General features: G+C 49.2%; 1 protein-coding gene across 1 annotated transcript in view; it reads left to right on the plus strand.

Moving 5' to 3' along the window:
• The window catches only part of LOC143296302 (glycine N-acyltransferase-like), a 43,549-nt gene that overhangs the window by 13,694 nt on the left and 10,312 nt on the right, over positions 1–19,543 (plus strand). Inside the window, exon 2 of the mRNA XM_076608156.1 lies at positions 19,039–19,152. Coding sequence (XP_076464271.1) covers positions 19,039–19,152 — 114 coding nt within the window. The remainder of the gene's footprint in view (positions 1–19,038; positions 19,153–19,543) is intronic.

The raw sequence follows: 19,543 nt of genomic DNA on the forward strand, positions 1-19,543 counted from the left end.
AGACTATTTCACCCACTGCTGACACGTTCTTTCACAACATTAGGAAGACTATTTCACCCACTGCTGACACGTTCTTTCACAACATTAGGAAGACTATTTCACCCACTGCTGACACGTTCTTTCACAACATTAGGAAGACTATTTCACCCACTGCTGACACGTTCTTTTACATGTTGGAAAACAGCATTCGGATATTGGAGACAGAGAAAGAGAAGGGGGGGTGGGGGTGGAGAGAGGTAGATAAAGAGAGGAGAGAGAGAGAGAGTGTGTGTGTGTGTGTGTGTGTGTGTGTGTGCAGACCAAAGTGGCCTGATCAGTGTGACAGAAGGGGCAGGTAGAAACACTAGTAAGGATGTCTGGTTTCTCTCCCAGGAAAAATCTGTAGTGCATTATCTGCTTTGACATCAGGTCGGGTCGTAGACCTTTGGCGTTACTTATGTAAGGTGGTGGAGAACACACACACACACACACACACACACACACACACACACGTGAACCCAACATGTATGATAGTATGATCAGAACAACAGAGGAGGCAACTGCTGTTCCGACTGTCTGGGCTAGAATTAGATTTTAGTGGAGAGTGTCTTGCCCAAGATACACCCCCACTCTCTCGGCCAAGAGGGTTTTAGGACAGGATGGTTCCCACAGGCCCACTAGCCCCCAAGGCTGCAGCACTAAGAGCCAGTGCAATACTAGTTGCCTCCTAGTTGGAGTCCTAGTCGTCGACAAAAGAAATAAGCAGAAGAAACCATTGATAATGCAGCTCTCGCTTCGCTCTTGGCCCAACTGTAAACTAATGCCAGTCTGTGATGCAAGCTGTTTCCAATGTTATTATATATGTCAGCCAGTGATATTAGCTGAATAGAATTTCGAACGGGCACCGTCACGGGTGACCTCCCTTGGCTCTCAGCCAACTGCTGACGTCACAGTTGCGGTGCAGCAACCTCTCAGTTTACCACAATACAGACAGACAGATTGACTGACAGACAGATCAACTGACTGACAGACAGATCAACTGACTGACAGACAGATTAACTGACTGACAGACAGATCAACTGACTGACAGACAGATCAACTGATTCGTAATCACTGTGCTCTCAGGAAGGTCTCTCCAGTCACAACTGAAGCGACAATCTTCTACAACAACAACAACAGCTTCAGTGATCGATGTTATGTATGTGTGTGTGTGTGTGTGTGTGTGTGTGTGTGTGTAATTGTATGTATGTATATATATATATATATATATATTGTGTGTGTGTGTGCGCGCGCGTGCGTGCGTGTGTGTGATTGCCAAGAGTTCGCCTAATTATCAACGGGAAAACAAACAATGATGAATAAGATTGGTTATTAATCTTTTCTTTTCTTTTTTTTAAGGAAGCGGGAAGGGACGTTGAGGAAGTTTTGGTTTATCGGATGTACACACGAAGCCTGTTTCCATCATCCAATATTACATATGATTATTACATAATTCTTCAGCATATTGCTGGCCGGTCGTTGGTCTTTCATGTTCAAAACCAATAATGCTATTCAGGAATTTATAATAATGATGATGATGATAATGATACTAATAAAACGTTCGCGAAGGCTTATATGTGCACACACAGCACACTCACGCTCACACACACACACGCACTAATACACAGACACACTTTCGCTCACACCGTCACACACGCACAAGCACACTGGCACACACACACACGCGCGCGCGCGCTGATACACACACACTTTCACTCACACCGTCACACACGCACACGTACACTGGCACACACATATACACACGCGCGCGCGCACACACACACGCACATACACACACACGCGCGCGCACATGCACACACACACACACACACAGACGCGGGTCAGAGAAGCAGGTGAAAATTGCTATTCGTGCACAAAGCCGTCTGGGGACTTACGTGATTTCCATTTTACAGTGGAATGAATGTGAACAGACTGACGTCTGTAGCAAGTCGGACTTCAATGCCACCCTGTTGACTTCTTTTATCCTCTCTCTCTCTCTCTCTCTCTCTCTGCATTCCTTGGCTTTCACTCTTCACATAGAGATGGAAATACACAGTGGGAGACATAGAAATGGAAACATTTATTCACTGATTGGAAAAGGGAGAAGTACACAATTTAATTAATGGCTTATTTTCATCCCACGATCACAAAGGAAAAGAATACATCAGTTGAGAAAAGCGAATAAAGCACAGAGAGAGAGAGAGAGGAGAGAGAGAGAGAGAGAGCTCAGGTGTGCAGAAAAAAATGCGGTCGGGACAGAGTACGACAATGGGCCCACAACTGCTCACGTCCACTCCACTCCACGCTCAGAGCTTGATCTTGACCTTGACCTGAACTGGCGCGTGCTCGTCACGCTGACTGTGTCCACGCAGAGGTTACCTCTTATCACATGTACTCCTGCCCAGAGGGCACTGGGCGGTGCCGGAGTCAAAAATGATGCCTATGTGAAATCAGTCCCCGGACAGTTCATCGCACTTTAGCATCCTAAATTCAACTCCAGGAATTTAGGATGCCAAAGTACGACATTACTGTTGATACCGTCCCACTTTAGAATCCTTAATTCAACTCCAGGAATTTAGGATGCCAAAGTACATTACTGTTGATACCGTCCCACTTTAGAATCCTTAATTCAACTCCAGGAACTTAGGATGCCAAAGTACGACATTACTGTTGATACCGTCCCACTTTAGAATCCTTAATTCAACTCCAGGAACTTAGGATGCCAAAGTACGACATTACTGTTGATACCGTCCCACTTTAGAATCCTAAATTCAACTCCAGGAACTTAGGATGCCAAAGTACGACATTACTGTTGATACCGTCCCACTTTAGAATCCTTAATTCAACTCCAGGAACTTAGGATGCCAAAGTACGACATTACTGTTGATACCGTCCCACTTTAGAATCCTTAATTCAACTCCAGGAACTTAGGATGCCAAAGTACGACATTACTGTTGATACCGTCCCACTTTAGAATCCTTAATTCAACTCCAGGAACTTAGGATGCCAAAGTGCGACATTACTGTTGATACCGTCCCACTTTAGAATCCTTAATTCAACTCCAGGAACTTAGGATGCCAAAGTACGACATTACTGTTGATACCGTCCCACTTTAGAATCCTTAATTCAACTCCAGGAACTTAGGATGCCAAAGTGCGACATTACTGTTGATACCGTCCCACTTTAGAATCCTTAATTCAACTCCAGGAACTTAGGATGCCAAAGTACGACATTACTGTTGATACCGTCCCACTTTAGCATCCTAAATTCAACTCCAGGAATTTAGGATGCCAAAGTACGACATTACTGTTGATACCGTCCCACTTTAGAATCCTTAATTCAACTCCAGGAATTTAGGAATGTAAAGTGCGACATAACCTTATATGTATATATTAGTCTTTCAGATGAGAGCGTAAACCGAGGTGCTTTATGCACTTAGCGCACGTAAAAGAACCAACGACAAGGGAGAGAGGGGCTGGAAGAGAGGAGAGAGTGACGTGGCTTTGTTGTGAGGGGAGGGGATTTCTGTCAAGACACCAGGCCTGTTGACTGATAAAGTCTGTTTGATCCACGAGGTTAGGGGGCACTGGACGGGGTATGGCTGATAAGAAAGGTGTGTGTGTGTGTGTGTGGATAACGTCGTTGTGCATCTAACAGTAAGGACACTTGGAACAATTACCTGTTGTCTTTCCTGGCCGACTGGCGGAGAAGGGGCCACATGGTGACGGAACAGTCTGTCAGACTGGCGGAGAAGGGGCCACATGGTGACAGAACAGTCTGTCAGACTGGCGGAGAAGGGGCCACATGGTGACAGAACAGTCAGACTGGTGGAGAAGGGGCCACATGGTGACGGAACAGTCAGTCAGACTGGTGGAGAAGGGGCCACATGGTGACAGAACAGTCAGACTGGTGGAGAAGGGGCCACATGGTGACGGAACAGTCAGTCAGACTGGCGGAGAAGGGGCCACATGGTGACAGAACAGTCAGACTGGCGGAGAAGGGGCCACATGGTGACAGAACAGTCAGACTGGCGGAGAAGGGGCCACATGGTGACAGAACAGTCAGACTGGTGGAGAAGGGGCCACATGGTGACGGAACAGTCAGTCAGACTGGCGGAGAAGGGGCCACATGGTGACAGAACAGTCAGACTGGCGGAGAAGGGGCCACATGGTGACAGAACAGTCAGACTGGCGGAGAAGGGGCCACATGGTGACAGAACAGTCAGACTGGCGGAGAAGGGGCCACATGGTGACAGAACAGTCAGAACGGGCCACATGGTGACGGAACAGTCAGTCAGACTGGCGGAGAAGGGGCCACATGGTGACAGAACAGTCAGACTGGCGGAGAAGGGGCCACATGGTGACAGAACAGTCAGACTGGCGGAGAAGGGGCCACATGGTGACAGAACAGTCAGACTGGCGGAGAAGGGGCCACATGGTGACAGAACAGTCAGAACGGGCCACATGGTGACGGAACAGTCAGTCAGACTGGCGGAGAAGGGGCCACATGGTGACAGAACAGTCAGACTGGTGGAGAAGGGGCCACATGGTGACAGAACAGTCTGTCAGACTGGCGGAGAAGGGGCCACATGGTGACAGAACAGTCAGACTGGTGGAGAAGGGGCCACATGGTGACAGAACAGTCTGTCAGACTGGCGGAGAAGGGGCCACATGGTGACAGAACAGTCAGACTGGCGGAGAAGGGGCCACATGGTGACAGAACAGTCAGACTGGCGGAGAAGGGGCCACATGGTGACGGAACAGTCAGTCAGACTGGCGGAGAAGGGGCCACATGGTGACAGAACAGTCAGACTGGCGGAGAAGGGGCCACATGGTGACGGAACAGTCAGTCAGACTGGCGGAGAAGGGGCCACATGGTGACAGAACAGTCAGACTGGCGGAGAAGGGGCCACATGGTGACGGAACAGTCAGTCAGACTGGCGGAGAAGGGGCCACATGGTGACAGAACAGTCAGACTGGCGGAGAAGGGGCCACATGGTGACGGAACAGTCAGTCAGACTGGCGGAGAAGGGGCCACATGGTGACAGAACAGTCAGACTGGCGGAGAAGGGGCCACATGGTGACGGAACAGTCAGTCAGACTGGCGGAGAAGGGGCCACATGGTGACAGAACAGTCAGACTGGTGGAGAAGGGGCCACATGGTGACAGAACAGTCAGACTGGCGGAGAAGGGGCCACATGGTGACAGAACAGTCAGACTGGTGGAGAAGGGGCCACATGGTGACAGAACAGTCTGTCAGACTGGCGGAGAAGGGGCCACATGGTGACAGAACAGTCAGACTGGCGGAGAAGGGGCCACATGGTGACAGAACAGTCAGAACGGGCCACATGGTGACGGAACAGTCAGTCAGACTGGCGGAGAAGGGGCCACATGGTGACAGAACAGTCGGACTGGCGGAGAAGGGGCCACATGGTGACAGAACAGTCTGTCAGACTGGCGGAGAAGGGGCCACATGGTGACAGAACAGTCAGAACGGGCCACATGGTGACGGAACAGTCAGTCAGACTGGCGGAGAAGGGGCCACATGGTGACGGAACAGTCAGACTGGCGGAGAAGGGGCCACATGGTGACAGAACAGTCAGACTGGCGGAGAAGGGGCCACATGGTGACGGAACAGTCAGACTGGCGGAGAAGGGGCCACATGGTGACAGAACAGTCAGTCAGACTGGCGGAGAAGGGGCCACATGGTGACAGAACAGTCAGACTGGTGGAGAAGGGGCCACATGGTGACAGAACAGTCTGTCAGACTGGCGGAGAAGGGGCCACATGGTGACAGAACAGTCAGACTGGCGGAGAAGGGGCCACATGGTGACGGAACAGTCAGTCAGACTGGCGGAGAAGGGGCCACATGGTGACAGAACAGTCAGACTGGTGGAGAAGGGGCCACATGGTGACGGAACAGTCAGTCAGACTGGCGGAGAAGGGGCCACATGGTGACAGAACAGTCAGACTGGTGGAGAAGGGGCCACATGGTGACAGAACAGTCAGACTGGCGGAGAAGGGGCCACATGGTGACAGAACAGTCAGACTGGTGGAGAAGGGGCCACATGGTGACAGAACAGTCAGACTGGTGGAGAAGGGGCCACATGGTGACAGAACAGTCTGTCAGACTGGCGGAGAAGGGGCCACATGGTGACAGAACAGTCTGTCAGACTGGCGGAGAAGGGGCCACATGGTGACAGAACAGTCAGATTGGCTGAGAAGGGGCCACATGGTGACAGAACAGTCAGACTGGCGGAGAAGGGGCCACATGGTGACAGAACAGTCAGTCAGACTGGCGGAGAAGGGGCCACATGGTGACGGAACAGTCAGACTGGCGGAGAAGGGGCCACATGGTGACAGAACAGTCAGTCAGACTGGCGGAGAAGGGGCCACATGGTGACAGAACAGTCAGTCAGACTGGTGGAGAAGGGGCCACATGGTGACAGAACAGTCAGTCAGACTGGCGGAGAAGGGGCCACATGGTGACGGAACAGTCAGACTGGTGGAGAAGGGGCCACATGGTGACAGAACAGTCAGTCAGACTGGCGGAGAAGGGGCCACATGGTGACAGAACAGTCAGTCAGACTGGCGGAGAAGGGGCCACATGGTGACAGAACAGTCAGACTGGTGGAGAAGGGGCCACATGGTGACAGAACAGTCAGTCAGACTGGCGGAGAAGGGGCCACATGGTGACAGAACAGTCAGACTGGCGGAGAAGGGGCCACATGGTGACAGAACAGTCAGTCAGACTGGCGGAGAAGGGGCCACATGGTGACAGAACAGTCAGACTGGTGGAGAAGGGGCCACATGGTGACGGAACAGGCTGTCAGACTGGCGGAGAAGGGGCCACATGGTGACGGAACAGGCTGTCAGACTGGCGGAGAAGGGGCCACATGGTGACAGAACAGTCAGACTGGCGGAGAAGGGGCCACATGGTGACAGAACAGTCAGTCAGACTGGCGGAGAAGGGGCCACATGGTGACAGAACAGTCAGTCAGACTGGCGGAGAAGGGGCCACATGGTGACAGAACAGTCAGACTGGCGGAGAAGGGGCCACATGGTGACAGAACAGTCAGTCAGACTGGCGGAGAAGGGGCCACATGGTGACAGAACAGTCAGACTGGCGGAGAAGGGGCCACATGGTGACGGAACAGTCAGAACGGGCCACATGGTGACGGAACAGTCAGAACGGGCCACATGGTGACGGAACAGTCAGAACGGGCCACATGGTGACAGAACAGGCTGTCAGACTCACTTGCACGGACAGAGGGACACAGGCGGCCTTTGAAACAGCAGGGAAAAAACAAAAACACAAAAAACATCAACGCGTACCAAAGGAAATGATGATCTGCCTGGACACAAACACAACAGTGAACAGGTCGCGTTTGACAGGCCGTGTGTGCCGGTTATTTGTCTTTATAAATAACACGTTTATTGAATTAATCATTTATCACTGGAATGAATCGTGTTGATAGGTGTTGATCATAGTGTGGCCTAGCACTTCTCCCCCCTCACTCACCTTACTCGACCCCCCTCCCCCCCCCCTAACCCCCCCCCCGCCCACACGCACACAAATACACATGCCTGCAAGACATGGTTGTTCAATCGTCAGCTTTTCGCAACAGAGGGAGAAAGAGGGAGAGAGAGAGTTGTACAATAACCAGACTGTTCCAACTGCTACAACCAAATAGGGTATGCTAACAAATACAGCCAAAGGTAACCATATATATCAAATCCATATCTGCAGCAGAGAAAGAAAAAAAAGATAAACCGTGACATTTCCGCTGGAATCCCAGACGTCATGTCATTCACAGACGGTTTTGGTTTTTGTTTTGTTTTGTTTAAACACAGTGGTTAGAAATGACACGGTGACGATAATTTGTATTTGTATTTCTTTTTATCACAACAGATTTCTCTGTGTGAAATTCGGGCTGCTCTCCCCAGGGAGAGCGCGTCGCTATACTACAGCGCCACCCATTTTTTTGTATTATTTCCTGCGTGCATTTTTTTGGTTTTTGTTTGGGGTTTTGTTGTTTGTTTGTCTTTCCTATCGAAGTGGATTTTTCTACAGAATTTTGCCAGGAACAACCATTTTGTTGCCATGGGTTCTTTTACGTGCGCTAAGTGCATGCTGCACACGGGACCTTGGTTTATCGTCTCATCCGAATGACTAGCGTCCAGCCCACCACTCAAGGTCTAGTGGAGGGGGAGAAAATATTGGCGGCTGAGCCGTGATTCGAACCAGCGCGCTCAGATTCTCTCGCTTCCTAGGCGGACGCGTTACCTCTAGGCCATCACTCCACTCCATAATGGTGACACTTATAATGTTAAAAACAATGATAAGCATAGTGGCACTCGCAAGACGTGCGTGTGAAATAACAAAAAAACAAAACAAACAAAAAGCAAAAAAAAAACAGTTGATAAGCAAAACTACAGCAAATGATCACCTGTTTAGGGCCAGTATTGTATTTCATTTTGGAGATGCTGAAAAAAGGTAGAAAGAACAAGGCGGCAGTGCCCTTAGCAATTTGAAATTCAACATCAGGCTACAAGAATATAGCGGTTTTGGTTGTTGTTGGTTGGTTGGTTGTTGTTTTTAATGCATTAAAGAATTAAGATATGAATGATGTGAACAGCACTGTCAGTTAAAGATATGAATGATGTGAACAGTACTGTCAGTTGATATGAATGATGTGAACAGCACTGTCAGTTAAAGATATGAATGATGTGAACAGCACCTGTAGAGGCCTGTTTCTAACGTGTACCAAGCATGAACCGGATCTGTAGTTTTACCTGCGAGACTGAGAGAGGTGAGGGTGGGGGTGAGGGGTGTGTAGTGGGGGCGAGGGGCCAGGGGGGTAGTTTTGTAAATGCCTGTAATCAGCGGGTGCAGTTAGTGCCGAGTGACCTTTGGCGTGTATTCCGTGAGTGGAGGTTTCAGTCAGTTCCGGGTTATGTGTGTGTGTGTGTGTGTGTGTGTGTGTGTGTGTGTTAGGGAAGGGGTGGGGGTTGGATGGAGAGTTTATCAGATGCACTGACATGACCAGTCCTGTGACAACAGTGACAAGCATTGTTCCCATGAGAACCACCACGTCACGACTTGGGCTAAACACACACACACACACACACACACACATACACACACACATACACACTCACTCACTCACGCCCGCGCGCGCGTACACACACACACACACACACACACACATACACACATACACACGCACCAAACTTTTGATAAAAGTTGCAAGTTGATCTTGAACAGATAAAAACAAAACACGTAATGTTCTGTTCACAGTCCTGTTTCGCTGTGATGATCAGAAAGGGGGGTCTCCCCTCAAACCATCACACAGGAGGAAGATGTGAAGGTGGGGGGAGGGGGAATGGGGGGAGGGGGGGGCTCTCCACTTCTACCCCCTCCCTCCCTCCCCTCCCCTCTCTTTCACTGCTGTACCCCATGCCCCCTCCAGTCTCCCCCCCCCCTTCTCCACCAGCCAAACGAACGTGTCTGGACACACAGAGCAGTTTTTGTGAGGCACGCTGCAGGAAGTGACGGGGCCTCGCTAAATCCGGGACTGTCAACACACACAGCCTCTCTCTACACCTCTCTCTGCAGCTCTCTCTCTCTCTCTGTCTCTGTCTCTGTCTCTCTCTCTCTGTGTCTGTCTGTCTCTGTCTCTCTCTCACGCACGCACATACAATGCTAATTGGTTCTCTGTGGGCCAATCCAGTGAATGATTGTCACTGGCCATGCACTGAAAAAGGATGCCCCTTTTCATAAACACACGCACGCACGCACACACACACACACACACACACACACACACACACACAGAGGGACGTACGTTCAGGTCGCAGTGACCTCAAAACCCGCACCATTTCCATTGTCAGGGACGACTTTGGAGGCTTCCGCGAGAGTTACTTTTTCTTGACTTTGACAACTTCATTTTTTGTGACTGAGTGTCATTGTTCGCCATTTGTCCTGTTGAGTGTTCTTGTTCGCCATTTGTCCTGTTGAGTGTTCTTGTTCGCCATTTGTCCTGTTGAGTGTTCTTGTTCCCCTTTTGTCCTGTTGAGTGTTCTTGTTCGCCATTTGTCCTGTTGAGTGTTCTTGTTCGCCATTTGTCCTGTTGTTCGCCTTTTGTCCTGTTGTTCGCCATTTGTCCTGTTGAGTGTTCTTGTTCGCCTTTTGTCCTGTTGTTCGCCTTTTGTCCTGTTGTTCGCCATTTGTCCTGTTGTTCGCCTTTTGTCCTGTTGTTCGCCTTTTGTCCTGTTGTTCGCCATTTGTCCTGTTGAGTGTTCTTGTTCGCCTTTTGTCCTGTTGTTCGCCATTTGTTCTGTTGTTCGCCTTTTGTCCTGCTGAGTGTTCTTGTTCGCCATTTGTCCTGTTGAGTGTTCTTGTTCGCCATTTGTCCTGCTGAGTGTTCTTGTTCGCCTTTTGTCCTGTTGTTCGCCATTTGTTCTGTTGTTCGCCTTTTGTCCAGCTGAGTGTTCTTGTTCGCCTTTTGTCCTGTCCTATACTATTGTAGTACACAGGCCTTGTCGTCAGCTTTTTCTGCTGTATTTGTTGTGGATTTTCTGTTTGGCCGTAATGAGCAGATACGTTGTAGTGAAAAGGACTGAAACGGACGAAGCTGAGAGAGAAATAGCGATAAAGAATGAATTAATTTTGGAATGAAGTTTTCTTTAATGAGGGAAGTGGGATAAGCAACGACATGCTATTTTCATCCAGCCCTCAGGGCAAAGAAATTCAACATGTATACAAAACAAAATGAAAAATACTATTACTACTACTACTTCTACTACTACTAGAGGCTACTAGTCTAAGTAAATAAAATGGAAACAAAAATAATAAAGAAGACAGAAAGAACAAAATATAGCTACTGTCACATCACCAACTGCTGACTACTTTGACATCACCACCCTGTGACTGCTGACTACTTTGACATCACCAACTCTGTAACTGCTGACTACTTTGACATCACCAACTGCTGACTACTGTCACATCACCAACTGCTGACTACTTTGACATCACCACCCTGTGACTGCTGACTACTTTGACATCACCAACTCTGTAACTGCTGACTACTTTGACATCACCACTCTGTAACTGCTGACTACTTTGACATCACCACTCTGTAACTGCTGACTACTTTGACATCACCAACTGTGTAACTGCTGACTACTTTGACATCACCAACTGTGTAACTGCTGACTACTTTGACATCACCACTCTGTAACTGCTGACTACTTTGACATCACCACTCTGTAACTGCTGACTACTTTGACATCACCAACTCTGTAACTGCTGACTACTTTGACATCACCAACTGCTGACTACTTTGACATCACCAACTGCTGACTACTTTGACATCACCACTCTGTAACTGCTGACTACTTTGACATCACCACTCTGTAACTGCTGACTACTTTGACATCACCAACTCTGTAACTGCTGACTATTTTGACATCACCAACTGCTGACTACTTTGACATCACCAACTGTGTAACTGCTGACTACTTTGACATCACCAACTCTGTAACTGCTGACTACTTTGACATGACCAACTCTGTAACTGCTGACTACTTTGACATCACCAACTCTGTAACTGCTGACTACTTTGACATGACCAACTGCTGACTACTTTGACATCACCAACTCTGTGACTGCTGACTACTTTGACATCACCAACTCTGTAACTGCTGACTACTTTGACATCACCAACTCTGTAACTGCTGACTACTTTGACATGACCAACTGCTGACTACTTTGACATCACCAACTCTGTGACTGCTGACTACTTTGACATGACCAACTCTGTAACTGCTGACTACTTTGACATCACCAACTGTGTAACTGCTGACTACTTTGACATCACCAACTGTGTAACTGCTGACTACTTTGACATCACCAACTGCTGACTACTTTGACATCACCAACTGTGTAACTGCTGACTACTTTGACATCACCAACTGTGTAACTGCTGACTACTTTGACATCACCAACTGTGTAACTGCTGACTACTTTGACATCACCAACTGTGTAACTGCTGACTACTTTGACATCACCAACTCTGTAACTGCTGACTACTTTGACATCACCAACTCTGTAACTGCTGACTACTTTGACATCACCAACTGTGTAACTGCTGACTACTTTGACATCACCAACTGCTGACTACTTTGACATCACCAACTGTGTAACTGCTGACTACTTTGACATCACCAACTGTGTAACTGCTGACTACTTTGACATCACCAACTGTGTAACTGCTGACTACTTTGACATCACCAACTGTGTAACTGCTGACTACTTTGACATCACCAACTGCTGACTACTTTGACATGACCAACTCTGTAACTGCTGACTACTTTGACATGACCAACTGCTGACTACTTTGACATGACCAACTCTGTAACTGCTGACTACTTTGACATCACCAACTCTGTAACTGCTGACTACTTTGACATCACCAACTGTGTAACTGCTGACTACTTTGACATCACCAACTGCTGACTACTTTGACATCACCAACTGTGTAACTGCTGACTACTTTGACATCACCAACTGTGTAACTGCTGACTACTTTGACATCACCAACTGTGTAACTGCTGACTACTTTGACATCACCAACTGTGTAACTGCTGACTACTTTGACATCACCAACTGTGTAACTGCTGACTACTTTGACATCACCAACTGTGTAACTGCTGACTACTTTGACATCACCAACTGTGTAACTGCTGACTTAACAGCTTATAACCTCGTGTGTATCCATCCTGTAACAGAACGACTTGGAGGCTCCAGTGATGGCATTGCTGTGTGCTGTGGGTACAGCAGGCTGGTGGGTGTGTCTGAAGATGATATTGATTTGATGCTGTGCTCAGCTGTACAGCAGACAACTGTCTGTCTGCCTCTGTGTGTGTGTGTGTGTGTGTGTGTGCCAGCGTATGTCTGTCTCGTCTGTTACTCGGTCTCTGTCGGTCTGTTTTTCACACCGCCTGTCTGTCTGTCTCCGCCCCCCATCTCCTCCCCCCTCTTTCTCTCCCCCCTCCCCCCTCCTTCCCCCCTCTTTCTCTCCCTCTCTGAAGACTCGAGCAATAACCACAACCTGCCAACCAGAAAGGTGGCATTGAACAAACGTTCAGCAGACTCTGAAAAAAGAAGTGTTCAGAAACACATGCAGTTGAAAGATACTCTGTGGACGTTAAACTTTATGGGTTGGTTGGTTTTGGGGCAGAAACGGCACGTGTCTGTGGAACTGAAAAGTAACATGTATTTGTCATCTTTACTAAAGTCAGAAGCTTTGGGGGTGAAATGAGGGCTGACAATTTGTTGCATGGACTGAAAAGGGTTTTGATTGTAAACTGGAAGAAAAAGGTTCTGGGTTTGAAATGAATTTGTTGGCGGAACTTGGGATGAGCGGGACGAGTTCTTGTTGACGAACTTCACTTTGTAAGGGGGTGGGGTGTGGACTTGAGGTGCGTTGACACTGGTCTGTCTGCATTGTTCATCTGGAGCTGTCGGCATTGTTCATCGGGAGCTGTCGGCATTGTTCATCGGGAGCTGTCGGCATTGTTCATCGGGAGCTGTCGGCATTGCTCATCGGGAGCTGTCGGCATTGCTCATCGGGAGCTGTCGGCATTGTTCATCTGGAGCTGTCGAACTTGTTCATCGGGAGCTGTCGGCATTGTTCATCGGGAGCTGTCGGCATTGTTCATCGGGAGCTGTCGGCATTGTTCATCGGGAGCTGTCGAGCTGTCGGCATTGCTCATCGGGAGCTGTCTGCATTGTTCATCGGGAGCTGTCGAGCTGTCTGCATTGTTCATCGGGAGCTGTCGAGCTGTCTGCATTGTTCATCGGGAGCTGTCTGCATTGTTCATCGGGAGCTGTCGAGCTGTCTGCATTGTTCATCGGTAGCTGTCGGCATTGTTCATCGGGAGCTGTCGGCATTGCTCATCGGGAGCTGTCGGCATTGTTCATCTGCATCTTGACATAACGTTATGTACTAGATGTGCTTGTCACAGTGTTTTGAAAGGCTGGTTTTACAGCATTGCTACATGTGGCTTCAGCTGAAGTGGAGTTAGCGGAGACAGTGAAAACTAAAACCACTGTCCTTGGTGCAGAAGGACACAGTGAAAACTAAAACCACTGTCCTTGATGCAGAAGGACATGTTGCAGGACACGAGAGACGTAGTGTTACAGCAGTAAGTACTTCACTATCTGTTTCCCGGGGGTTTATTTCTCAGCAGCCTTCAGTGTCAGGAGTGCACTGTGTCACTGCAGCGCTCACGAGGCAAAGCATTTACTGCTATATTTCACACGCTTGTACATTTCTGAAATACTCGTTTGGTTTGTTTTATGATTGTGTCCTTTGATATACTTGCAGCCCACTTTGACAAGTAGGTTCAACCAATGTAACACATGTTTTAGCTGTATTGGCATAGTGACAAAAAACAACAACAAACAACAACAACAAGAAAAAAAACCCAAAAACAAAGAGCGGAGAAAGAGAGAGTGACACATGTCTCATTGAATCCTTTGAACATTCCCTGTGTGCACATGATGGAACAGCTCCTCACCTCATTTCAGCAGCTGGTAGCCCTGCATCTGTGTGTGTGGACTGAACTGGGAGAAACAGACAGACAGACAGAGCCAGATACAGAGAGATTCGAACGGTCATAACGATTGGCTACAGGAGAGAGAGAGAGAGAGAGAGAGAGAGGAACAGACAGGCAGACACACACACGTACAGACACACAGCGATTCGAAAGGTTAAACGATCAGATATTCAATAAAGCACATCTTGCCCTGAATCGACCACAGTTTATTTTCGCAGCCACAGCAGCTGATCTGCACAGACACAGCAGTGGCCTTTACACCAGCCAGCCACGTATATACACACAGCAATGGCCTTTAAACCAGCCAGCCACGTATATACACACAGCAGTGGCCTTTACACCAGCCAGCCACGTATATACACACAGCAGTGGCCTTTACACCAGCCAGCCACGTATATACACACAGCAGTGGCCTTTACACCAGCCAGCCACGTATATACACACAGCAATGGCCTTTAAACCAGCCAGCCATATATACACACAGCAGTGGCCTTTTTACACCAGCCAGCCACGTATATACACACAGCAGTGGCCTTTACACCAGCCAGCCACGTATATACACACAGCAGTGGCCTTTAAACCAGCCAGCCACGAATATACACACAGCAGTGGCCTTTAAACCAGCCAGCCACGGACATACACACAGCAGTGGCCTTTACACCAGCCAGCCACGAATATACACACAGCAGTGGCCTTTAAACCAGCCAGCCACGTATATACACACAGCAGTGGCCTTTTTACACCAGCCAGCCACGAATATACACACAGCAGTGGCCTTTAAACCAGCCAGCCACGTATATACACACAGCAGTGGCCTTTTTACACCAGCCAGCCACGTATATACACACAGCAGTGGCCTTTACACCAGCCAGCCACGAATATACACACAGCAGTGGCCTTTAAACCAGCCAGCCACGTATATACACACAGCAGTGGCCTTTTTACACCAGCCAGCCACGTATATACACACAGCAGTGGCCTTTACACCAGCCAGCCACGTATATACACACAGCAGTGGCCTTTAAACCAGCCAGCCACGAATATACACACAGCAGTGGCCTTTAAACCAGCCAGCCACGGACATACACACAGCAGTGGCCTTTACACCAGCCAGCCACGAATATACACACAGCAGTGGCCTTTAAACCAGCCAGCCACGTATATACACACAGCAGTGGCCTTTTTACACCAGCCAGCCACGTATATACACACAGCAGTGGCCTTTACACCAGCCAGCCACGTATATACACACAGCAGTGGCCTTTTTACACCAGCCAGCCACGTATATACACACAGCAATGGCCTTTACACCAGCCAGCCACGTATATACACACAGCAGTGGCCTTTACACCAGCCAGCCACGAATATACACACAGCAGTGGCCTTTACACCAGCCAGCCACGTATATACACACAGCAGTGGCCTTTACACCAGCCAGCCACGAATATACACACAGCAGTGGCCTTTACACCAGCCAGCCACGAATATACACACAGCAGTGGCCTTCTTTAAACCAGCCAGCCACGTATATACACACAGCAATGGCCTTCTTTAAACCAGCCAGCCACGTATATACACACAGCAGCCAAATGTTACAGCAGCAGTGGCCTTTAAACCAGCCAGCCACGTATATACACACAGCAGCCAAATGTAACAGCAGCAGTGGGCTTTAAACCAGCCAGCCACGAATATACACACAGCAGTGGCCTTTAAACCAGCCAGCCACGAATATACACACAGCAGCCAAATGTAACAGCAGCAGTGGTCTGAAAACCTGTCCGCCAGCTATGGATACACACAAGGGGAAGCCAGACCCACAGTCAAAACGTCATGAGAAAAAACAACAACAACCCAAACAAGCAGCAACAACAAAATCAAAATCCGCCCTGCTGTGTGATGTAGTCACGCTGTTGAAAACGATACCAGAACGAACATAACTACTCTGTGGTCGCGTCATGCTTTGATGAACACGACAACAACAAAATGGTAATCTTGCCATGGGAAACTATGGCAAATTTGTTGTTCCAAAAGGTGGGTTGACTGTAAAGATAATGAATTTAAGAAGTCATGAAAACCTTGAAACATGCATGATAAATATAATGGGTGATTTGTGAAAAGAAAAAAAAATCACGATTTTAGCCGCTAATTTGGTGCGCAGAAAGTCTGCAGTGGTTTACACACAAGCACATTCACAACAGACACACAGGCACACACACACACACACACACACACACACACAAGCAGCCTTGGCGTTGGGAAGGGGGAGCTAACACTGTCACAAGCACCCCCATTTCCCCCCCCCCCCCCTCCCCCCCCTCCCCCACCTACAAAAGACGGAAAACGTCCCACAGAAACGCCCCAGATGAACTTGAAACGCGTCCAGTGACCTCGGCACTTTTGTCCTGTGTGTGGAACGGAGTTCCCAACGTACCAACCTGCCCAACGCACCGTCCAGTGACTGGAGATAACCGAGTTTGTTGGGGCATGTCCGTCAGGTTAAGGTCAGGACAGGGAAATACGTGCTGGCTACTGCAGGTACATATGTAAGAGCTGCTGTTGGTGTGTGCTTTAACAGCTGCTTCAGGTACAGGTATATAGCAGACGTGCGTGTACCAGTCAACTGCGCTGTCTAAATTCCCACAAGAGAGAGAGAGACTGACGGACTGACTGACGAAATTCCATGAAGAAGTGTGTGTGTATGTGTGTGTGAAGAGAGAGGGAGAGAGAGAGAGAGAGAGAAACAAACAAGCGCACGCCCCGCCCCCCACCACCCCCACACCCCACACACAGATAAAGGAAAGAAAACTATTAATTTTGTTTGCCCATGTCGGCGAGTTAGCGTTGTGGCGGGACTGTGTTGTGAAAGACTATCTGACACTCCAGACCCCCCCCTCTCCCCGCACCCCCCCGCCCCCTGCCACCCCCCCACCCCCACCACCACGTCCCGTCAAGTTTCTTCACTGTCGGGAGGCGAGCAGTGGAAGTCCAAAGCTTGTAGTGACCACACCTTGACCCACTTGTAGGTCAGTCATAGGTGGTTCAACTGTCCCTGACCAAAGCTTGTAGTGACCTCGCCTTAACCCACTTGTAGGTCAGTCATAGGTGGTTCAACTGTCCCTGACCAAAGCTTGTAGTGACCACACCTTGACCCACTTGTAGGTCAGTCATAGGTGGTTCAACTGTCCAAAGCTTGTAGTGACCACACCTTGACCCACTTGTAGGTCCGTTATAGGTGGTTCAACTGACCAAAGCTTGTAGTGACCTCACCTTGACCCACTTGTATGTCAGTTATAGGTAGTTCAACTGTCCAAAGCTTGTAGTGACCTCACCTTGACCCACTTGTAAGTCAGTTATAGGTAGTTCAACTGGCCAAAGCTTGTAGTGACCTCACCTTGACCCACTTGTAGGTCAGTTATAGGTAGTTCAACTGGCCAAAGCTTGTAGTGACCACACCTTGACCCACTTGTAGGTCAGTTATAGGTAGTTCAACTGACCAAAGCTTGTAGTGACCACACCTTGACCTACTTGTAGACTTTATGGGTAGTTCAACTCTTTTCTCCCTGACCAGGCGTCCCAGGCAGCCAAGTTGGGGTGTGTCTGTGTGTGTGTTCTCATTTGACGTTGTTTTCTGAAATCCTCGATGTGCCCAACAGGCGCACGACACTGATGTTAGGTCAGTTAGATGTTGACGTAGTGTACCTGTGTGCAAATGTTTCAGTCAGATGTTGACGTGGTGTACCTGTGTGCAAATGTTTCAGTCAGATGTTGACGTGGTGTGCCTGTGTGCAAATGTTTCAGTCAGATGTTGACGTGGTGTGCCTGTGTGCAGATGTTTCAGTCAGATGTTGACGTGGTGTGCCTGTGTGCAAATGTTTCAGTCAGATGTTGACGTGGTGTGCCTGTGTGCAGATGTTGACGTGGTGTGCCTGTGTGCAGATGTTGACGTGGTGTGCCTGATGTGCAGATGTTGACGTGGTGTGCCTGTGTGCGGATGTTGACGTGGTGTGCCTGTGTGCAGATGTTGACGTGGTGTGCCTGTGTGCGGATGTTGACGTGGTGTGCCTGTGTGCAGATGTTGACGTGGTGTGCCTGTGTGCGGATGTTGACGTGGTGTGCCTGTGTGCAGATGTTGACGTGGTGTGCCTGTGTGCGGATGTTGACGTGGTGTGCCTGTGTGCAGATGTTGACGTGGTGTGCCTGTGTGCGGATGTTGACGTGGTGTGCCTGTGTGCGGATGTTGACGTGGTGTGCCTGTGTGCAGATGTTGACGTGGTGTGCCTGTGTGCGGATGTTGACGTGGTGTGCCTGTGTGCGGATGTTGACGTGGTGTGCCTGTGTGCAGATGTTGACGTGGTGTGCCTGTGTGCAGATGTTGACGTGGTGTGCCTGTGTGCAGATGTTCTACATCGTGTCCAACTACCTGTGCGGCCTGCTGGAGGGCTTTGAGGTGATCGTGGACCACTGGCCGCAGTGGACCTGTGCCATCCTCCGTCCACAGGCACCGGATGCTGTGAGTGACAAGTCTGCCCAGCACCCCCTGTCTGTGACTGTCACCACCCCAACACCCCATCTGACTGTCCACCATCTGTCTTTACACCCCATCTGACTGTCTACCATCTGTCATCACCTCTACACCCCATCTGACTGTCTACCATCTGTCATCACCTCTACACCCCATCTGACTGTCCACCATCTGTCTTTACACCCCATCTGACTGTCTACCATCTGTCATCACCTCTACACCCCATCTGACTGTCCACCATCTGTCTTTACACCCCATCTGACTGTCCACCATCTGTCATCACCTCTACACCCCATCTGACTGTCCACCATCTGTCTTTACACCCCATCTGACTGTCTACCATCTGTCATCACCTCTACACCCCATCTGACTGTCTACC

Source organism: Babylonia areolata, chromosome 2 (genome assembly GCF_041734735.1).
Source record: "Babylonia areolata isolate BAREFJ2019XMU chromosome 2, ASM4173473v1, whole genome shotgun sequence".
Classification (NCBI taxonomy): Eukaryota; Metazoa; Mollusca; class Gastropoda; order Neogastropoda; family Buccinidae; genus Babylonia; species Babylonia areolata.